Source organism: Lepidochelys olivacea, assembly GCF_965140295.1.
Source record: "Lepidochelys olivacea isolate rLepOli2 genome assembly, chromosome: 2".
Taxonomy (NCBI): domain Eukaryota; kingdom Metazoa; phylum Chordata; order Testudines; family Cheloniidae; genus Lepidochelys; species Lepidochelys olivacea.
In genome coordinates, this window is record NC_140412.1 from 158,923,064 (window position 1) to 158,936,162 (window position 13,099).

General features: G+C 40.5%; 1 protein-coding gene across 2 annotated transcripts in view; it reads left to right on the forward strand.

The window, feature by feature from the left end:
* The window catches only part of SLC9A3 (solute carrier family 9 member A3), a gene marked incomplete at its 3' end in the record, with an annotated part of 73,169 nt that overhangs the window by 27,576 nt on the left and 32,494 nt on the right, over positions 1-13,099 (forward strand). For both annotated transcript variants that reach the window (XM_084622030.1, XM_084622029.1), the window contains exons 2-3: positions 4,302-4,604; positions 12,078-12,238. In XM_084622030.1, coding sequence (XP_084478156.1) covers positions 4,302-4,604; positions 12,078-12,238 — 464 coding nt within the window. The remainder of the gene's footprint in view (positions 1-4,301; positions 4,605-12,077; positions 12,239-13,099) is intronic.

Consider the following 13,099-nt stretch of genomic DNA (forward strand, 5'->3'; position numbering starts at 1 on the left):
AAAGAGAATCAAACCTGACACGGTTCTGCAATTGCTGAAAGACAGAGAACAGAAATAGGTAGAGCAATGAGGCAGTGTAGCTTGCTAAAGCCAGGTTAGACAAATCAGTTTTCCACAAAATCATAGGTCAATGCTAGCATTTAAAGCAGTACTTCAAAACAGTTGGCTTTCATTTATGATGTTCTGCCAGTGACTTTAAATCAAATTTCTTTTTCTAATTTCTTACTAAGATTAAGGAGGTGTTATTCATTCTTCTTTAAAAATCATAAGGGTATACGTGAAAAGCAGTGCATAGGATATTAGCTTTATTGTGAATCTCATGGCTAAAGATCCATGCAACATTTTGAATATTTGCTAACTAGCGTTTACTATTTTTGTTTCTTTCACCAGAGAGTGACCTTTCTAATTTGTACAGTATACTGGAAACTAGGACTTGTTTTAAGCAGTCTTTATACAACATTATCTGTACAGAAGATTATAATTTGTGTTAATAATAAAAAGTGAAGATACTATAAAAGTAACTTTTCATCAGTTTTGGGTGACTGAGGCCTGGTTTACTCTAACAAGTTTTGTTAGCATAGTTGTCAGTTGGGAGTGTGAAAAAATCCCACCCGTAACCAATTTAGCAATTCTGGCAAAAGCCTTAGTGTAGACAGTAATATCTATAAAAGTGTTTTTTCTGGTATACCTTATTCTATTTGGGGAAACTGTATAAGCTATACCAGTATAGCTTACTGGCAAACCTTTCCAAGTGTAAACAAGGCCAGAGTTAAAGGGTCCATGAAAGTGACAGAACACAGAGGTTAACACTAAACACAAGCTAACCTACAGAGATTTGTCGATGCATCACAGTACTTGACTTTAACACAATTGTTGACCTACTGCTGAGTGTCTATGCAGAGTTTGCTTTGTGCATGAACTGAATTGTGTGTGAAGGGTTTCTGTGTACTGAAGACTTAGGCCTGGTCTACCCTAGGTTATAGTCCAAGACATGATTATTATCAGACAAAACAAAACTGCATTCTAACACAATGTGACACTGCCCTGGGATAACATACTGCCATGCAACAACTTAAGCAGGTTGTGCTTCACAGCCTCTCAAAATGGAGCTGAGCATGGTTGGGTGGAGGATGGAGAAAGAAGAGGAAAGAGGGAAGTGCCTCTGGCAGAAATCCCCCTCAACTCAGAGCAGCACCAACCCATTGTGTCTTCCTTTGACCCAAATCCCACAATTCTCGGTTGCTGCAAAGGATTGTGGGACATGTGGATTGCAGGTCATTTTTTGGTCCAAGAATACAAAGGGATTGAGAACCTCCACAGCAGACCAGAGTATGGTGAAATAATGGTGTTAACACAATTTGTAGACAGAGACAGCAGTGCTGGGGGTATTGGGATAAGCTAGCTACTGTTATTTTTACCACCATGTTGTCCAGCCTTCTCTGAAAAGTCTTGAACTGGCAAAAACACTGGAGGCCATGTACTGAAATCACCAGGCTAATTCAGATTTATACCCAGGAGTGCAGAGGTGAAAAAAATAACCTACTGTGCTACCTAGTTGTCCCCAGCCACCTGTGTACAGAATAGCTACAACAGGTGCATCATTAGAATAAGCAGAAATTATTTCACTATTAATTCCTTACAGAGTTATTTGTCTGTGTGGAACTGCACGCCATCCTCCTTGGCACCTGCAGAACTGCTGTAATTCCATCCTACCTGTAGCTTCAAATGCAAACTATTGTCCGGAATTGTTGGCTGGGAGTTCACCATTTAGGTGAATGAAAGGCAGCTTACAAAAGCTAGTTGTCAGAGCATATGGATCTCTAATTCAGTTTAAGAGCTAGATGCTGATACCTTTACTCATGGTGAATAGCACCTGATTCAGTGAACGTTCCCATTGACTTCAGTGGAATACTTCTGGAGTAAGATGCTACTCAGTGTGAGTAAAGCTGTCAGACTGGCCCTATGAAAGGAGTGTATTCCCATTAACACAAGTTGCAGTAGATCCAGATGCATTGTTAGGGGGACATATTTCAGGATAGTGAGCTATTAAAATGGTATGACGTTTCTTGATTAAACTTTAGAGGGAGATGTGAGGCATGAGGACAACTCCGTTTTTCTAATCATCTGAAAAATGCAATATTTGTCCAGAAAGGCATAGCTTGAAGTGTGGTGTTCTCGTGACGTGGAATTTGCACCCTTGGCCAGGGAAAAAAGGCTGAGGCCTTATAGGTGTGAGTATGAGCTCAGACTTTGCAGCTAAGTTCCAGTTGTAAAGTCTAAAACCATTGCATGATATTGGAATACTCATGGCATTTTCCTCTTGCGCATTGAGACTCTCATAGAGGTTTTGACTTGACTCTGTCTGTCTTATTCATACTGAACAGTATCTTTCTATGGAAACAGTCTATGGGGTTTCTTGTGTAGTAAAGTGCTACTCTACAGGAATAAGTGTAGTACAATCTGGCCCCTTGATGGTTAAGGATTAGATTTTCTCTTGGGCTGCATGCCAGTTCAGGAAAGTAAAGGGGAGTAAGGCACTTCCCTTGCCTCTCCTTTACACCTTTGCTTTGGATAGGCAGCCCTTGGTTCTAGACGCACAATAACAAGTGGCCTGTGTGATCACTTACTTCCCACCCTCACAGATCAGGTGGAGGGGAAAGGATGAATCCTTGACTCTACCGCTTACTGTGCCATCCAGCACCGCTGAGGCAATGGGGAGGGGGTAAAAATCTACTGCTGGCATAAACCAGGTCTGGTATAGGCTAGCAGTTAATCACTATTTTAAGAGCCTGGAGGGAAATGTGGCTCTGTGAGCCTGATTCCTTCACTGCCGTGCTTTTGGGGCACTGCAGCAATGTACCACCAGGACTCACCTTTAGAGAGGGGTCAATGTTCATAGCAAAAACAGCGTGCAATTGGAGATAAACTTTTCCAAGTGCAAAGGAAAGTTTCAGCTGATATAAAATATTCTGTTCACTGGGGGGAAACTGTTCCTTTATTATATCTATCAGAATTCTATAGAATAGTGAGGATTTAGCAGGAAGTCCAGTGGCTATTTCACAATATCAGGTTTTCAGATGTCTTCAAAATTCTTGTTCCATACTTTTAATTCAGGGCATTTCTCAGTCATGTCTCTGTCTGAAAACATAGCAAAAGGGAATCCTGACCCAAGTAAGTCTGGCTCAGCAAAATTTATTTTCAGGGATAAAGAATGTAATCCTTTCTCCTTAATGTAATAAATTGATTGATAATTTACTGACTGGAGATGCAAGGAATGGAGGGAATGACCACCACCAAAAAAAAAATCCTTTGAAAACCTGAATGCCATGATTTGTAAACATAGAGCAATGGTTTTCAGGGACTCTCAACAATCTGTGAGGCAGTGCAGCCTTCATAACAAAGAGAAGATGCTAACTGGGAGGGACACTGGTTTTCTTTATTGGATTACTCAGGTTGTGGAAGGTACGTTCCAGCTGTTGAATTAATGGCCCAGATGCTCCTCAAAACTGACTGTTTCAGCATGTTTATTGAGCACAGTTTGCCTCCTTCTCCCAGTGTTGTCACCTTAATCCAGTTTTAACCTGGTTTGGGGTCATCCACATAGGCAGGAGCAAAATGTTTACAACTTGGTCTATTTCACAGGTCTTGTCTACCCTGGAAACTTTAGGGACCTCTGCCATTGTTACACTCATCCTGGTGAATCTACACTGGTGCTAGCCGTGGTGTGAGCACTGGTATAGGCTGGCTGCTGTCACTGTTACAATCATGTCACCAATCGTTGCATACCTCTGCAAGGTGATGGGGGAAGATTTTTCAATACATCTTAAAACATGGAGTCCTGACTGTTTTTTGTACTAATTTTCAGCAAACTTGGGCCCAGTTGTGTGCTAGTTGAGCAGAGTTATAGGTTGATATTAACACCATGAGAAACTCCGTGGTTTTGATTGAGTTTCAGATGAAAGTGAAAAGCTATATATGAGCTCAGCTGTATTCAGCATGGGTTAGGATCACAAGTAGTCCTTGAATCAGGGGTGCACATCTACCGTTAAGCCAAACTGAAGCAAAGGTTCACATCAACTCCTCCAAAATTGATTTGCTGAGATTCCCTCAACAGTACTTCATTGCCAAACATCTCTAGTACCTCCCATTTATCTTGCTCCATCCTAGCTCAGAGATCTGGTCTCATTCTCCTCTCCTCTGTTCCTTTCTTATCTAGAACCAGCCCTACTAACAACAGCTGAAATATCAATCAAATTATGTTTGCATTTTGATTCTTTCACATTTTTTCTCTTTCTTTGCAGTTTTCCACTTGTCCCACAAAGTCACCCGCGTGGTTCCAGAGAGTGCTCTGCTGATTGTCCTTGGCCTCTTCCTGGGCGGTATCGTGTGGGCTGCAGACCACATTGCCTCCTTCACCCTTACACCAAATGTATTTTTCTTCTACCTGCTGCCACCCATTGTCTTAGATGCTGGATACTTCATGCCAAACAAATTGTTTTTTGGAAACCTTGGTACCATCCTTCTGTATGCTGTAATCGGGACTGTGTGGAATGCCGCCACAACAGGCTTGTCTCTCTATGGTGTCTACCTGAGCGGAATAATGGGTAAGCCTGATTCTCAAAAGAGTCACTGCTAATTAAAATGGGTGCTGGCTGGTACATTAGTGGTGCATTATAGATAACAACTCTTTCCCGCAGAAAAACACCAAGTATTAACTTGGACCATTTTCAGGTAAATGAAACTTCAGAGTGGACAGAGTAGGTACTTGAACTTGGGTCTCCAACTTTGCAGGAGACACACACCACCCTACTTACCTACACATGTCCCTGGACTAAAGAGCTAGGGTTTCAAGCCAAAAAAAACACATGTTTTGACACAATCCCATGTTAAAAAAAATATTCCAAAAGGATTTTTTTTGTTCCAGTGCAGAACGAATCTCAAAAGTTGCTGCAAAACAGAAAATTATCCTCCACTCAGATCTAGTATTAATTAAACAAGGGCCCTCTAAGTGTATTCATATAATAGGTCATTGTTTCAACATTTAAAGCTAGAAACCACCCTGCTAGGGTAAGATTGAAGACCTGTAATACCAAGTGGCATTTGCAAGGGGCATTTTGCCCATGTAGTACTGATGAATGTGTAACGTCTCTGAGGTGATATGAGAAGTATACATAGCAACAGCTGTTACATCTTTTTGTGGAGGTGTAGTAGCACCAGGTTTGGACCACTAGCAACTCAACACCAGCAAATCAGAAGACCACAAGGGGGAGTGGAGATGTGGCTGCACTGCTGTTCAGATGTGTCTCCTCCAGGGTGTGTAGCACATCTACCTGTTAGTACCTCTTACTCATGGAGCTCAGGCACCATGAATCTGGAAGCTTTCTGCTCAGGTGCAGAAGGGGTGGTGCAGGAGGTTTCCTAATGCACCCACAGAGGAGCAAACAGAGGTAGTCTGACCCAATATTGTTACTCCACTAAATAACTTCTAAAGTGAACTCTGATTCTATAGAGGGGAAAATGTACCACGAAGGAGCACGATTAAACATAAAGGGTCAGAAATAGCCTCAAAGGTTGTTCCCACCATCCATGACAGATGAAATAACAGAATTTTTGGGTTCAGATTTTGATAGTAGTGCCTGGGATTTAGCTACTTATTTTCCATTAAATGTGACGGAAAACATGTGGCTTCATTCCCTGCATTGCTTTGAAAACTCTATCTAGAGGTCTAACAGAGTAGAACCACAAATTATGTAGCTAGATGTTTCTTTCTTTTTTTTTTTTTACGTTTATAGGCACAATTGATTAAATCAACAATTTTGCACCAGCAAAATTTGAGATTTTGGTTGTTTTTTTAATTTCGCTCAGATATAATTTGCCTTACCATTTTTAATCAAATATAAAATCTGTGTACCTTTCAAGGCTTTTGAAGTTGGTCAGGATCTGTTTTGTCTAATTTCTCTGTACTTTATTTAATCTAGTGTGTCTCTGGTGCGTATCACTATGGTGTCTGAGTGCCAAAAGTGATAGATTTCTGCAGCAAGAACGTCCTTCTATAAGAACAGGTTCATAGTTTTAATTGTTTGTTTGGAAGAATGTACTTTTGCTCACCCCAGTGCCTTAACTTTGTAAAGCAGAGATAAGCAGAGGGCAAACGAACACAAGAAAACTTCCATTGTCTTAGCTACAAGAAAGAAAAATGCGAAAGCAGTTCCACATGATGCATGCCTGTATGGTGATCTGGCAACCTCTGCGAAAAAAATATTCCTTGCAAAGGAGAGCTGGAAGGAAGGAAGGAATTTGTTGCCTCTAAGGATCTGATTCCATGTATTTATCGAAAACTTGGATTAGCATTCTGACAGGTTTACACTGGCTTCTGAGGTTACAGCAAAGCTAGGCAGCCATGTTGCTAGGATTGTAAGCCTGATGGCCATTTCTCACTTGCCTACTATTGTTCTGGGTGTTTGTGCTAGGGTTTAATGCTGCTGCTTAAAAAAAAGGCATTATTGTGAAGTTAAATGGATGAGATTGCCTTACCTTGTTTTGCAGTAGACCTACACTCCCATGTAAACAAAATTGGTTTATTTTTTGCACCTGAAGATAGCTGTGGGGGTGGCTGTAACATACTGGCTAGCATGTGAGATACCTTATACCTGTACTGGATAGAATGTGACTTGATCACATCCTGTAATTATTTGTGATAGGATTACCCTTTAGGGGCTGGAGGCCTACAAATAGAATATATATCAAGCAGTGTTGTCAGACCTCTGGCCCATAGATCAGATCTGGCCCACTTAATGTATTTGTGTGTCTCATATGTCCTATGTTCACATGCTAAAGAATCATAGCTTATTTTTCTCTTTTTCAAGAATAGAAAGTTTCTAAACCCTCGTGATTGTGCTTGATTCCAACGTGAACAGAGCATCACCCAGGCAGTGTTGTCTTTCTGAGTTTGAAACAATGATCAAGAGCTGTGAACTGCCCTGTTTCTCTCCATTAGCCTCAATGAGGTGTAACTATCTATAAAACGTAATGACGATACTTTAAATGTCATAATTAATTTTTTAATTGATGCTCATTATAGGTGCTGGGATGGTGAAAGGGTTGGGATTTAAGTCCACACCAAGATGGGAATGGGGAACTGCTTCAGGGAAGGAAATGCGGAGGGAAGAACAGAAGAGACACCCAAAGACAGTAGAGGGAGAAAAAAAAGCAAAAGAAGGATGGGAAAGGAAGTGAAAAAATGGGCAGAAATGGTTGTAGTCTTACTTATCAGAATATTTTCCCAGTGAGTGATGCTGAATGGCACAATAAGATGATGACTAAATAAAAATACGATTGATAACTAGAACATGTAATTTTTTACAAATCATCAAAACATTTTGAAATTTCAAAATTGTTTCCATTTTGCAGGGCTTGTAACAGACCAGTTAAAAGGAGTTCTGACATTTTTAATCAAAATTTGTCTTGAAAATGTCATAAAAATGACTTTGTTAATGAAAAATTCGGGTAAATGTTCTGCAAATGCAATTAAAAATATGGAGAATTTTGGGGAAAAGGAAACACTTAAGACAAAAGTTTGTTTTAAATAAAAGGCCATTTTCAGCACCCTTCCTCCCCCACTCCCCCCAAAAAAGAAGTGTTCAAAAATTTTAACTAGCTACAATAACTGAAACTGAGTTACAATATAAAGGCCATATTTCCCCCTTTATCTTTGTGCAAACTCTCATTGACATCAATGGGAATTCCACTGTGGACTGAGGGTAGGTTGTATAGTCATAAATGTCTTCCACATTTAAATCACAACTTAAATCACAGTTAAAAATGGGACTCAGCTCTTTCTATTGAATAGGTTTGACACTCCTACAGCCTGCAACAGCATAAGCATCACAGTCATCTGTAAACGGATGGGCCTGATTGTTTAAACCATTTAAAATGAGACTGCACAAAGAACTAGATAATATACTGTATGCACCATATTTAACTGACAGGATGATGTATTATGACCTATAGATCTTTTTTCGGTTCTAATCTCAATTATGGAAAAGGCCAGAGAAGCCTGTCCCTGAGTCAAACTATGTCACTCGCAAATAGAGATAAGTAGGACTTGAATAGCTTACGTGATACCAGCTAACCAAAGGATTAAACCTAATAGCCACATGCTGATATATAAGAAGGGAGAGAAGTCTGGGTATGGTACCTGCAGAGAAACCCAGCTCTCCCACTCCAGCTGCTGGGGAAGGAAGGGTACTGGGATTCTTCTTAGTTCTTGGAGCTAGTTTGTGGATTTTACTTCTCATGTTATCCTCTGTAGAGTAAGTGCCTGGGAGTATTTTGGGGTTGTTATTTTTTTTTGTTTGTTTTTACTTCAAATATTATTATTCAGGCAAACAAAGGTGAAAGTTTAATATCACTGAATGTATGGATGTATATCCATTGAAAACATAGTTTTGATAAAAGCAACAACAGAAAACAGATTATATGTTTCTTCCAACTCCCTTGACAGATGGAACTAGTAATTGATTAACTCTGATCTATTCCCCAATATGAGAGCATTTCACCTAAACTGGATTACACAGATTTCAATTTAAATGAGTGGAAACACCTGTTAAATATGATATTCAGTGTCCTTAGTTAGAACTTGTACTATGTGCAGAAGACAAGTACAGAACAGGCAAGAAGATCAAAACAACAATGAAAAGGAAATGCTACTTTAAAAGTACATTTGGAAGAAATATAACTTAAATGTTAAACTAGTGCCCACTGTCACCCTTGCACATTCACATGAAGGAAAAAAGGAAAACCAATCGCAAGTCATGCTGACTGTTTCCCCCCCAATCATAAAACCAGCACTCACACTGTTGCTATTACTGGTGGAACTACATGGACAGTGAATTCCCACTTAATGAATTCTAATTATGAAGTTTAGCAATGTAGACAAGGTCTTAGTTTCCTGGTGACTTCCAGAGTGAAAATTGTTCTATAATTCTTTAGTGACAGTGCATTGAATTAGAGGGGATGGGTGGTAGGTTTGGTAGCCTAAGTAAAACTCAGGTTTAGCAATCCCACCTCTCTTGACACTATTTTGTAATAGTTACAGATGTGCCCTAACCTTCCCATCAGTATTTGCTCACTAGCTTTTGGAAGTTCTTAAAGAATGTAGTAGCAATCAGAATTGGTAACATATAAAACAGATAAGAGATGTAGGTGAGCCAATTCATTGTAAAGGCATTTGTTTTACAGTGTCCTAATATCCATAGTTATTGCCATTGAGCTATCTCTTCCTTAACCACAGCAAGCAGGGTAAGAATGTTACTGAATCTTTATTTGGAGTCAGGTGCAGGGCCAGCTTCAGAATTTTCTGCCAGGCCTGAAAGTATTTTGCCACTGACACCACCCTGCTACCCAATCACACAAGCCCCTCCCCCCCACCTAAAAAAAAAAAAAAAACCAGACTGTGACCCGCCCCTGCTCACTGCCAGTCTGTATAAATGTGAATGAAGACAACTGTCTCCATTTTATAAATAAATAGAATAACTATGTGCTTCTGAAAACCAGGCAGGTCTCCGTTCCCGTAATCCTTGTCAGCTTTACAGAAAATGATATTTTCCTGCTTCTTGGTGATGGGATAGAGAGATGGTGTCTATTCCTTTCCCATCTTCTTTGCTGCTGCCAGTGGGGGGTGGGTTGTGTCTGGTACTCTACCCAGCCTCCAATTTTGGGTCCTCCTCCTGGGTGAATAGCTCCATGCATTTTGTAACAAACAATCGAAAGTCAGTTTCTCATTCACTTACCTGCCAGTCCCTAAATACTCTGGACTTGAAGACACATGCTCACCAGAAGGAGAGACCCTGTGAGCCTGGGTGAAGTGTGCCCACACTGCCATGCTACAAGCAATACCACAGCAAAGCCACAGCTCTTCAATGTTCATTACCAAATTGTTACTCCCAAACTAATACGTCAGTTCTGTCCCCCTCGCCCCAAAGCAAATAACTTCTGGTGCACATGTACACCAATTACTAAAATGGGCCTCTGCACCATCCCTTTCAATAAATGGATTCTGGGCTCTGCCATGCTTCCCCCACCCTTCTTGAATTTTGGACTCCCTGCAGTTAATAAATACACCCCCACCCCGACTCCCATTAATTAATTCAGGTGCCTTCCTCTGCCCATTAATGAATTCTGAGCCCCAGATAAATGAATGAGACTCCATACCCATTTGTACAACTTCTCTGGAGCTGCATGGTTCTAGGATGTGCCAGGAGACCCTTATCAGGAATGTCAGCTTCTCTGCATCTCTCCCTTCCTCTTTAAGGAAAAGTGCGAGTGCCACACTTTTTTCTTGCTCCTCTCCTGCCATTTGCAAAGAGCAGAGGTTGGCTCTGCCATGCCACACTCTGCCTCTCCCTCCCCTCCTGAGGCTCTTCAGGAGGCTCCTCTGCTTCCTGGCCACCCCCTTACCTCCTATGAAGGACCAGGGTTGCTCTGCTCCTTTGGTCTTCCCTGCAGAGCAACCAATTGCTTGTCAGTCCACTTGCCTGGGCAACATTTCCAGTCTCTCTAGGCTAGCAGGTGACTTGGCTTTTTAAACACCGAGTCATCAAACACAACAGATTAGGGACTTGGCTGGCTCCCTGCATGGATGAGGTGCTAGTGACATTAACAATAAAACTCTGGCCTCACAGTTTGGCAAGTAAGTGAAGGAGGAAATTGTTTTTAAATATTTCATTTTAAAATGCATTTATTTGTAATTTCTAAGGATCTTCTATATTCTGCTGACCTTCCAGTTTGAGATGCTTGCATTACTGTTCCCTGTCCTACGGATACACTCAGAGGCTATCTGCTTCCAGGGCTATCAATCTGGAACCTTTGTTCAGCATGAAATTACTGTGCTTTTATAGAAGAACTAAATGAAGTTAATTTCCTAGGTGAGAACAAAAACACTGAAATAAATGTTGAGTTAGTCTGATACCATAATCAATTTTCTTGAGGGTGCCCAACCATGTGCTGCTTACTCACATAAAACTCACTTTGGCTTCAGTAGGAGTTTTGTCTGAATAAGAAGTCCAGAAATGTGCTTTGAGGACAAATTCTGCATTTAATTACATAGAATCAGGTCAAGGGAGTTGCACCGAAGTAAGTGAGAGCAGAATTTGGCCTGTGTCAAGGTTCCTTCCCCACTCTGAACTCTAGGGGACAGATGTGGGGACCCGCATGAAAGATCCCCTAAACTTAGTTCTACCAGCTTAGGTTAAAACTTCACCAAGGCACAGTCTTTGCCCTTGGATTAGGTAAAACGCTGCCACCACCAAGTGATTTAACAAACAGTCAGGGAAAGGACTACTTGGAGTTCCTATTTCCCCAAAATATCCACCCAAGCCTTTACACCCCCTTTCCTGGGGAGGCTTGAGAATAAACAAGATGAGCACAAGCCAGCCTTGGATTTTTAAGACCCCAAAAAACCCAATCAGATTCTTAAAAAACAGAACTTTATTAGAAGAACAAAAAAAGGTAAGAGAATAACTCTGTAAGATTAGAATGGAAGATAATCTTACAGGCAGTCAGATTCAAAACATAGAGAATCCCTCTAGGCAAAACCTTAAGTTACAAAAAGACACAAAAACAAGAATACACATTTCCTCCAGCACAACGAATTTACAAGCCAAAACAAAGAAAACCTAATGCATTTTATAGCTAGATTACTTAGTAACTTTACAGGAGTTGGAGGTCTTGCATCCTTGAGCTGTTCCCGGGAAAGGTATCACACAGACAGACAAAAGCCTTTTTCCCCCCCTCCAGATTTGAAAGTATCTTGTCCCCTCATTGGTCATTTTGGGTCAGGTGCCAGCGAGGTTACCTTAGCTTCTTAACCCTTTACAGGTGAAAGGATTTTGCCTCTGGCCAGGAGGGATTTTATAGCACTATATACAGAAAAGTGGTTACCCTTCCCTTTATATTTATGACAGCCTGTAATGTAAAGAGTGTGCTACTAATTTGGGGCTGATTGCTTCAGCACCATAAGGAGATTCATTTTGCTGGTGGTTTTATATATCTGTAAGTTTTTTGTTTTGTTTTCATAGGCCAACTCAAGATTGGGCTGCTGGACTTCCTTCTGTTTGGCAGTCTGATAGCTGCGGTGGACCCTGTGGCTGTACTGGCTGTGTTTGAAGAAGTTCATGTCAATGAAGTTCTGTTTATTATCGTTTTTGGAGAATCGCTGCTGAACGATGCAGTAACTGTGGTAAGAGGATTTCATATCCAAGAGTCACCCCAGTTCTGGAGGGTTTATTCTGAACTAATATGTCCACCATGGAATAAAGTGGCATATTGTCTGTGGCTCTCTGCTCATGTGTCAGCTACCACACGAAAGTTCTACTGGCATTGCTTGTCCTCCTTGTTTGCAGACATTTTGTTGCAAGTATTAATTATCTGAATATGAAGAGGGCATGTAGGTCACATATTATGTTCCTGTTCCCTGGTTGGATAAATATAACTCTTAAAATCAGGTTTCTGGTGCAAATACTTTATTTGCCATTTCTAGTCATCATGACTATCGTGATTTACTAAATTTATTTCCTGAGGTTTTGGGGTACCTTCTGACAGTTCTTCGAACTGCTTGAATTTATTCCCAAAGGAATCTCTACTTTCATTTTTTAAAAAGTTTCCAGACCTGATGGTTTCAGGGAAAAGTTTTAAAATGTGACCCCAGTGCATTGTAAAGGCCCAGAAACCAAAAAGCATATAAACAGAACTTAAAATGCACTGGTTTTAAAAATCTCATGATTTTTGAATATTTGGGGTTGGCAATACTGTGGTCAGCAGTTGGATATCTATAAATATCTGTGAGGACTACAATGTAGAGTAAGAAGAGACTTACAATACAGCCTAGCTAACTCAAGTTATTTCTGTAACATCTCATCACTAGCCCTGTTTCTGTAGTAATGAAAGTGTTATAATAATGCCCCAAATAGTATCCTCAATTTCCAAAGCACGTTGTTTAATTTTTGCCCAGAGTCCCATTTGGTGCTTACCAAATTAGAATTCTCTTTGCTCCAGCCTACATTTTAATTAAATAAACACTATATCAAAGAGATGTTTTGAT